The sequence below is a fragment of the Ostrea edulis genome, chromosome 2 (assembly GCF_947568905.1).
Source record: "Ostrea edulis chromosome 2, xbOstEdul1.1, whole genome shotgun sequence".
Lineage (NCBI taxonomy): Eukaryota > Metazoa > Mollusca > Bivalvia > Ostreida > Ostreidae > Ostrea > Ostrea edulis.
The window spans coordinates 21,570,733-21,581,298 of record NC_079165.1 but is presented as its reverse complement, the minus strand read 5'-3'; the positions used below and the strand labels follow the sequence as shown (position 1 = coordinate 21,581,298).

The window sequence follows — 10,566 nt, the reverse complement described above, 5'->3', positions numbered from 1 at the left end:
TGAGGGTTCTTTAGCGTGCCACACCTACTGTGACACGGGGCATCCGTTTTTAAAGTCATCTCCGAGGACCCGTGACATTCACACCAGATGCCGAACGTTTGGCGATGGAACTGTCACTATCTGTTTTAACGACTTAAGTATGTCACGTCTGTGATTCGAACCCCGGACTTCCGCATGCGGCGCGAACGCTCTAACCTCTCGGGCACCGCGGCGGTCCGTATCGAATGAATTGAGAGATATAAAAATCATATGCAGGTGATAATTAATGGGATATTACTACATAAACAAGGGCACCGCTAAGCGGAGCATTCCCTAGCGGCAGGAAATATCATGAACATATGCATCATATTATACTGTATAGCTATTTATTATTGATTAAAATTCAGATACCTCTAACATCATTTGGTGGTGGTGGTGGGGGGGGGGGGGCATAATTAACATGACATTTTTAATAAACCTATCAAGGTGCATATCATTTGGGGGGGGGGGGGGGGGTATGTGATTGTGCAGTTTCCCTTATTCTTCCCATTCTATATATTCATATATAGGTTTTTGTTAAATATGTATAGCTATTTATTATTGATTAAAATTCAGATACCTCTAACATCATTAGGTGGTGGGGGTGGGGGGGATAATTAATATGGCATTTTTAATAAACCTATCAAGGTGCATATTATCTGGGGGGGGGGGGGGGGGGGGGCATATACATACGTAATTGGGCGGCAGTTTCCCTTATTCCTAGCAGATACATATTTACTTACCTGAATATACCTCACAGTTGTTGTATGCAGAATGCATGAACTCAGAAAATTCCCACGGAAGCAATATTTTTTCGTTATGTAAAAAGACAATATACCGGTGTTGACAGGTCGACGAAGCTTGTGAAATATCTTTATAGCTTTCAAGAATTACGTACGCCTCAAGAATTAATTCAGAATTAATTCTGTAAACAAACACGTGTGGTAATCTGAATTAATTCTGTATTGTAATCACTTGGGGTAATCTGGTAATGAAACAGCGACGTTCATCAAATTACTCAGTTTCAGAGATAGCGCTTTTAATTCCTACAGACTGTCTTTGCGCACGCCACGTGCACTAGGCCTAATATGACAATGCACAAATACTAACTTACCTGCAGCAGACGTAAGCTGTCTCGTTTTCTTTAAACTGGTTCCCTGTTAATTAGTGCAACCGAAGCGACCAGAATCGTAACTTGACAGGGTATCAGTTTGAATTAACCGGAAGTGAGTATTGTCAACTCGTACATAAAATTTCACGGTTTTTAGGTAGTAAAGACGCGATATTTTAAGAAATATTTCACCGATTAACTTGAAAATGAATAGGGTTCATCTTTTTACAATGCCACATATGTATGCGAAAGCTGAGAATCGTTAGTGCAAAGGTTCTCTTTAAATCTTGCCCACAAGCTGTAATGGACACACAAACACACACACGGACACACGCACAGTAGTGATGCTATATCCCCTCCGCAACTAGTTGCGTGAGGGGATGATAAGGTAAGTTGACGATAGAGAAAGTGAAATAATCCCGTTTATCATAAAGTTGAGTTGCTAGTTCGCTGTTAATATCTATTTTCAATAAGATATCGTACACAGAATTCGCGTATCGAATCAGTTGAAAAACATAAACACCGTAACCGCCGCGGTTGTCTAGAGGTAAAACGTTTGCCCCGCATGCGGAAGGTAGGGGTTCGATTGATTGATTTATCTTGTTTAACGTCTCACTCGAGAATTTTTCACTCGTATGGAGACATCGTCAAGACCGATGAAGGGCCTCACATTTAGGCCTTTGCTCGGCGCTTACGGTCATTGAGCAGTGAGGGTTCTTTAGCGTGCCATACCTACTGTGACACGGGACATCCGTTTTTAAGGTCATCTCCGAGGACCCGTGACATTCACATCTAATGTCTAGCATTTGGCGATGGAACTGTCACTACCTGTTTTAACGGCGTAGGTCTGTTGCGACCAGGATTCGAACCCTTCCATATGCGGGGCGAAAGCTCTAACTTCTAAACCACCGCGGCGGTTTCGCGGCAGACCTAAGTCGCTAAAACAGGTAGTGATAGTTCCATCCCCAAATGCTCGGAATCAGTTGTGAATGTAACTGATGACCTGCCCCGTGTCACCGTAATTATCACACCTCAGACAAAATTGTTGAAATCCAATTGGTCAGATCTTGGTCACATGACGCCGTGAAAAAAAACCGTATCATGCGAAAAAATCCGTATTGAGCGAGTAATTTATTGTCGGGTTCGACTTGCAGAAGTGACAAAATTGGCGAAGCGATAAGTTGTATGATATAGACCCTCACATATACAGTTAGAGGTCTTCGACGTGATAAATTCGTTACACAGTTAGTTAGTGACCTGATACGGAAAAATACATGGAGTAAAAAGAAAACCCGCATCGGGCTCGGCTTCTTTGCTGAGCTCGATACGGGTTTTCTTTTCACACCATGTATTTTTCCGTATCAGGTCACTAACTATATGTAAGTGTGTAACTAATAGTGTGGTACGATAAAGAGCCATCACTGCTCAATGACCATAAGCGCCGAGCATAGACCTGGATTTGAAACCCTTCATCAGTAATGGTGACATCTCGATATGAGTGAACAATTCTCGAGAGGAACGTTAAACAATATACAATCAATCAACATAAACACCGTTTGCACGTGATTAAGGAATATTGCTACAAAGTATGGGAAGTTAACGATAGAGAAACTGAAGTCGGGATATCCCGTTTGTCATAAATTTGACGTAAGAATAGGGATAGCTAGATGCAAGGTAAAGATAACGAACAGTCATCAATCTCATAACTCCTATAAGCAATACAAAATAGATAGTTGGGCAAACACGGACCCCTGGACACACCAGAGGTGGGATCAGGTGCCTAGGAGGAGTAAGTATCCCCTGTTGACTGGTCCTGATCAGGTAAACGGAGTTATCCGCAGTCAAAATCAGTGTGTCAAGAATGGTCTAACAATCGGTATGAAACACGTCAGACAGGTTAAAATAACGCCTTGAGACCTTTATCTTGATCAGGTAAAGAAGTTGTCTGTTATCAAAATCAGTGTGCCAAGACTGATAACAGCCATATTATGATATGCACTTTTATTTTTAAAAACATCAACTAGAAAATATATAACACCAACAACAAAAAACCCACTGCAACAGAGAAAATACACGAGCTAGGCAGATATGTTCAGCCTCGCTGTACCCCACTCTCTCCTGCTATATATATGTCAGTTTCCCCGATTCAACATTTTTGGTTTGAATTCAAACCAGTTTGCCAAAATATTCATCAACGGATCACTCAGCCAGGTGGGTAGGTAGAGGTAAACAAACGGGAGAGACTTGGCCAGAAATCCGCTGTAGTATCTGGAGTGTGGTCTTGGTGAGAGCAGCGCATCTTCAATGTTCTGACATATATCTGAAAATTCTGCACTAAGGAATCTGTCTCGATCTAAATCAAACACACAATCACAGAAATTAACACTGGAAAGCTAAACAATGACATCCACTTAATCCCAATATTATTTCACACTGTTTTATTCCTATTGTCCTTACTTTTCTGCTTAAATTTGATGTAAAAACACTCCTGTCCGTAGTCGTCCTTGACTGCTTGAGAAGCCTGGCTCCACCACCTGTCTCCAGTAGCTATCATGTCATAAGACATTATTCCTGCATGGAAAATAAAACATAACTTCAATAAACACCATTGTACTGAATTGATAGTTCTGTAGGGACACGCATGTCGATGCGTAAGGACACGTACGAGGTAGATGTTGGGTTAGATCTGTAGTTATTCTACGGCGAACTTTGAACTTTGAACTTCTGAATCAAATCACGATCTTTGATTACCAAAGTACCGCACACAATTATTCAAGATTTCTTTGCAATACTCGAGTGTGAACTTATGGAACAACCTACCACAACCCATACTTTCTCAATTTTAACATCTTTTTAAAATAATGTACAGAATAACACTACTAACTGTCATACCGCTATTTATGCATGCTTTTTCTTCCGGTTTGTAATGTCTATAAATTCATATCAATTTATGTCATTTAATTACAATCTGAAATATTAGATTTTGTGATTGCTTGCTACTGATATCATATTAAAATAAGTGCTATAGAGTGTATTTTGTTTCATACCCTTCTGTTCATGTTTTTGAGACTTTGTTTTTAAATGATTATTTATATATATTTATATGTATCAACTGGAGGGTCCTGGGAAAGAATAGTGCATGCATTAACCACGTCATCCTCTTGAAATAAAATATCAATATTATCATTATTCATTGCTCTACATGAAATTCATACGATCGTCACACTTCTTTGCACATATATGTATGCTGTTGTTTTGTTTTCCATTTGAGATTTTTGTTTACTGGTACATGCATAAGGACATCACCAGCTGTAGGTGAAGTGTCACGAATGTCGACCTATGTTTGGCGGTCAGGGCTGTTACAGTGAGATTTTTTTAATTATGCAAACGCCTGCGGTGACACGAGATCTCCGTTTTTTTTATGGGAAGAAGACTGGGTACAAAGACAAGGTCACAGAAGACATTCATACCTGTACTTAATAACTGTTTCCCTAATCAGCAAAGAAAGACAAGGTCACAGAAGACATTCAGCTATGTACTTAATAACTGTTTCCCTGTTCAGCAAACAAACGTACGGATTAAAGATAACGTAAACCCGGAATACTGTGCAAGTGTTGGAGTCTAACTTTTCGTTCATTTACAGAACGACCAATTCGAATAAACAAACATCACCACGCTTCCTTCCTTTTTGATGTAACGAATTCAATGTGAAATATCAAACATCTAATTTATACAACCTCTGTCACGTGCGGTCTCCCAATTTACCTGTCTTATAACCACTAGGTATGATTGTGGCTACTTTGATTCCCCATATCTTAAATTCATAGCGCCATACTTCAGACATAGTTACCAGTGCTGACTTGGAGGCACAGTAAACTCCCATCAGAGGAACAGGAGCCAGACCTGTAAAGATCCTTTGAAATCATTGGATGCTTAACAAATAAATCCTGATAGAGGTATTACTTTAACACACGATTAGAAAATCTACAAGTAGTCACTAAATATTACAAAACTTGTGCACATACAGTGTTCTTTCTGAAGATTGAAAAATTGATGGATACAATGGCTGATGCTTGGTACGTACCTGCATTGCTGGCAACATTGACGAGCCGGCCATGACTTCGCCGGAGTAGTGGAAGGAACGATTTACAAACATGAACAGGACCCATGTAGTTCACAGCCATTATTTTCTGCATGTCTGCCTCTGTCATCATCTCCACATTACCAATGTAACAAATTCCAGCATTATTAACGATTCCCCACAGCTGAATTCCTGTGGTTAAGAAAAAAGACACAATAATTAATTTCTGCAGACTGTGTCAAAGCAGGCATTGGGAGGTTAATGAACCCTCAATGTAGGCTACGGTCCTGAGTGCCAAGCAAAGGTCTAAATTTGTGGTACTTCAATTACAGCCGATGACGCCTCAGTATGAATAAAAAATTCACGAAGGAAGTTAAAACGAAGAAAATATAAGAAGTCAGTGTCCGAGATAATGAGGAGACTCGACTGTATACACAATAGAGTGTAAAACAAGTTATCGGTTGTTGTTTTTCTCAATAGAACGACAGAAAATATATCCTACCTCTTCTACACATAACACATGAGGCAACACTGAAAGCATCGTCGATTCGACGGCTATCCAAGAAGAATATACATACTAAACAGAATGGAAGAACTTGTACCTTTCATCGTCAGCTCCTGCTGAACAAGCTGTAGAGCGGACTCCACCTGTGACATCTTGCTGACATCTAGCTGTATGGTCTTTAGTTTTGCGGAACAAGAAATGGTTAGGTCTCTGCTTCCATCACCTCGGACATCAAGACAACCAGCAAACACATAAAAACCTGTTTTGTCCAGTTGCTTTGCCAAAACATGCCCTATACCTCGATCACATCCTTTTAATGAAAAGAATAGAAATTCATAATTTATTTGGAGTTCAAAACTCTATAATCAATTTTAAGATATGTACATTAGAATTGTTTCATTCTTTTGGTGTTATTACTCTACTATTAGCAAATCTAAGACATTTTAATACTACAGTTCATTTTATACTCAACAATTTAATAAACGAGTACTCTGCACATTGGTTGACACAAAGTTAGAGCTACTTGATAAAGAATTTCAAAGATTATGAATGAAATGAATGGTTCTGATTGTTAGGCTAATGATGTTTCGTAATTATGGTTTGGTAGTAGGAATGAAGTACAACTGTCTTCATTTCTTTTTTAATTTACCAGCAAATTTCCTGTCGTTTGTTGTAATATACCAAGGATGCATTCATTGCTGAAACTTATTGTGAAAACATTGAATGCTAAAATTTCTACAATCGTTTATGAAATATTTGCCTTGACATTTTGCAGTGAAATAAGAAGTTCCAATAATTATGTCTGTATTTTGCTGATGTCCGTCGAAGGTCAAGTTGGCAATGATGGTATGTGATAAACTGCCCTTACGAAAAAATACGTCACTGATATGTTTAAATGATATGTCAAAGCTTTTGATTTAAATTTTTTAATAACAACCCATTATCTACTTAATGTTGTCAGCAAATGTTGTAAGGTCGGGGTGAAATAGTGTTGGTGTACAAGTGCTGGTAACATACTCTACTTTTTGGCCTAATTGTTGAATAGATAAAACGGTATGCTTGCCTGATATAAATGTACATACAGTGGAAAGCACTTGCTAACCTCGTTCCCCGTTAAATTTGTAAACAATGTTCCAAACGAATTGTAGGTTGAAAAACGTGGATATCTTTAGTTGATTTATCGGTTTATATTGGGTCGTGATAGAGAAGTCATTGGGTACTCTTTTTATTGAGGACAAGAACTCGCACAAACACTAAAATATATTAACTATAAAGTTTGTTCTTAATGTCTATTTGATTATCTTCTTTTGCAAAAACTACTCAGGTTGCGATTTTATTATTTCTATCTAAGAGCAATAAAATTCCTAATTACTGAACTTTTATAGAAATAATGCAGTTTTGAAATTAGATATTCGCTGCTACTTTATCTGTACTCGTATATGTCTTGTCATTTGAAGATTATATAAGCATCGCTTTCATTATGAGCAATCTCTCTTGACTGCGAAACCATTCTTATACATTGCAATAAGGGCTTTACGTACCATTCATTTAATCAGAAATAATTAACGGATTGGGAGGCGGATCTTAGAGTAAGTAAACACGTCATGTCATGAAATCGTGTGTTGAGAAAGGCCAGTTTTAAATGGTGACGATACTCATACATTAGTAATCTATAGTACAGTTGACTGAGAACATTTAACATTCTGATACGTTCATTTATTTTGTCCACCCGACCCCCAGCAGTCTGTCCGTCTAGTACATTGCATATAGTGCCAAGAACTCATACATATACAACAAACATATTTGCAGTATCATTGAACAAAGATTGAAATATTAGTAAAAGAAAACACTAGTATGTTTAAAGAATGAAAAAAGTAATCAATCTCTTAATCCTATAAAGAATACATAATTGAGTGTACGGCAAACACGGACCCCTGGAGACACCAGAGGTGGAACCAGGTGCCTAGGAGGAGTATGCATTCCCTGTTACACCTGCTGTGAGCCCTACGTTTTGATCAGATAAATTGAGTAGTCCGTAATTAGGTTCAATATGTTTAAAACTGCCTAACAAATGGTTTGAATCACGTCAGACAATATTCTATCTAATGACAGGTTATATTTGCAAATCAGATCATTATAACGATCATATAATTTTCGAAATGTTGACGAGAAATCTAGAGTTACTATCTGCGGCGATAGTTATATGATATATATCGAGTGAATGAAATACACGTTATATTTAATTCACCCTTAACTCATACATAAAACATAAAATATTCATATTCCCACTGAGTAAAATTGAAAGTAAAGTAGTCTCCGTGAAGAATTACTAGAGTGTCGCTTAAGTTACAGCTGGCGCCCTCTGCTGATCAGCAAACTTCATCTAATTATATCATGCACTGCATTTGCTCTTCCTTCCATATGTTGACCTCATGAAGTGGGGAGAGCAGTGATTTTGACAAGAGATTCTATAGGTCGGAGGTCACGGACAAATCAATGTCTTGCTGTAAGATCTTTGGAAGATTTTTGTCTAAAGCATTTTTCTTTCCCTGGAGCCCAATCCCTTCCATATTTTGCTGATACATTAACAAACGGCACATAATTCAATAAATTATACTTGACATTTTAACTGAAAGTACATTCTAAAATCAAGCTAATGTGCATAGAATCCTTTTCCACTCCATTATCGCCCTTGAGTAAATGAAATACTGAATGTTTAAAGGTCAAGGTAGCTGTAGACGTATACAAAATCCTTGTGCGGATACTTATATCTACATTTACATGGTAGACAACCCAAGACATATTGTTCAGCAGTCTTCTGAGGTGACTGCACTGTTAAATAGATCAGCAAATTTATAATCTAAATCACTACAAGCATTAACTGATAAATCGGAAGATCATTGGTGGATGTCAATTTCAACAATTTCAACAAATCTCCTCAATCTTTGATAATAGCCCATTAATCTGTACACTTCATAGAGCACTGGGATTTCGTATCTATCAGCAGAAAATACAAACTAACAATCGAAAAGGTAAGAAAATAATAATGGCTTTCCTCATACTGCATTTATATTTCTGATTCTTTTTCTATATTTGTTTGTTTTATATTTTGTTTGTTTCCAAACAGACGAATATGAATGCCCCTGTCAATGTGCTTATCTTCGGATTTATATTTCTAAACAAAACAAATCTCAACTGCCACTTCTGTATATAGGTATTGTTTAGAATAGTTTTACCTGTGATTAGAATGGCTTTATCTTTGATTGGAAGTCTCTTGCGTGGAGTTTTAATAACAGTAACGCTTAGTCCAACTAAGGTAATGAAAACTTGCCAAGGTGGAGTAATTTCAAAAGTGGTGAATAGTACTGCGAGGCACGATAGGGTAAAAACATGCAAAATGACACATTTGCGAGCGGTTTGCGGATCCAGAAAATATTGTTTGATGACGTAGAAAATGTATATAGCAATGCAGGCAATGTTGACAAAAAAATCCAAATATCTGTTGTAATCCACTTCCGTTTGCCAGAATAGTGAGGTCCGTACACTAGTTCTTAACATTTGTTGCCAGGTCAAGTTGTCCATTGTCTGTACATACGATCTTGTTAGGCTTCAATCTACACAGCTTCTAGATGGGAAAAGATATTTCACAAATGTACCTAACCATATGTTTTATATTTCAGATCTTGGAGATGAAGAAGGTATATTCATACAATATCATATAAATCCTATGTATACTAATACATGCGTACATACATTCCTGAGAACTATCACACTATCTATATTTTCTACAAACTGTTTGAATACATCCGTTATGATAGGTTACATACATGTAGAAGTATTGATGGCAATTCAATGATTGCATGATATCCCGTTGTATTATACTTCATTTTTTATACCTTCAAATGACGTGTTAAAGCAATGAAAACGTTAGCAAGTACGAAGAGAAATGACACAATATCAGTTACTTTCTAAGAAAATAGTGCAGCACTCCATACAATTATATTCCTTTAGTAAGATATGATATTACATGTTCTATAAACATAAATAATTTAATTAGCGGTAGTTAGATTAGCCATGTGTGCTTACCTGGCCACAGGTAACTCAGTCTGCAGGTGAGATTAGATGTCGACCTCATATATATAATCATCAATACTAGGGGCCTCTCATTTCCCGATAAGCCCTGTTGTCGGAGTGCAGTATCAAAAAGGGCAGTCATAGCCATATGTCCACACCGATACAAAGTATAGCTTAGCTGTGGAGAAATTCTGGCATTTGCAATGGACATTTGATCAAAACCCGTTTGTATGATATGCACCGAGTGAACTTCAATAAAACTAATTTGAATTGACGATTAGACCTACAATGTATCAATTTTCTTTGTGATTTCTAAGTGTAATGTTTTTAAGTTTCATATTTATTTAGAGTTGTGTGTAACTCAGTTTAGAGCAACAGTCATATGCATTTATTGGCATAATATTCTGTAGTGGGTTTTTTTTCAAGACAATCTGATACATGTATATGCAGTAATCCAAATAGTGATTTTGAAAACAACTTATACACCATGTGTTTCGTTTTGTGCGTATACTATTTATAAAGCAGATTTTTAATGTAATGTATGATTTGTTTTCCCAATATGTAAAACTTATACGGTACCAATTTTGATGCACCAGATGCGCATTTCGACAAATAATGTCTCTTCAGTGATGCTCAACCGAAATGTTTGAAATCCGAAATAACTATGAAGTTTTAGAGCTAAATATAGCCAAAAACAGCGTGCCAAAAAGTGGAGCCAAATTCGTCCAAGGATAAGAGCTATGCATGAGGGAGATAATCCTTAATTTTGAAATGAAT

The 10,566-nt window shown here is 37.4% G+C and overlaps 1 protein-coding gene across 1 annotated transcript; it reads right to left on the bottom strand.

The window, feature by feature from the left end:
- Nucleotides 1-3,113: 3,113 nt before the first annotated feature.
- Nucleotides 3,114-9,855, bottom strand: LOC125681672 (estradiol 17-beta-dehydrogenase 2-like). Its single transcript, XM_048921853.2, has 7 exons — nucleotides 9,802-9,855; nucleotides 8,952-9,340; nucleotides 5,813-6,025; nucleotides 5,214-5,402; nucleotides 4,895-5,032; nucleotides 3,587-3,700; nucleotides 3,114-3,482 (listed from the first exon to the last, which is right to left on the bottom strand). The coding sequence occupies exons 2-7, from the start codon at nucleotides 9,295-9,297 to the stop codon at nucleotides 3,262-3,264; spliced, it is 1,221 nt and encodes a 406-aa protein (XP_048777810.2). The 5' UTR covers nucleotides 9,298-9,340; nucleotides 9,802-9,855; the 3' UTR covers nucleotides 3,114-3,261.
- Between the last annotated feature and the right edge of the window lie 711 nt (nucleotides 9,856-10,566).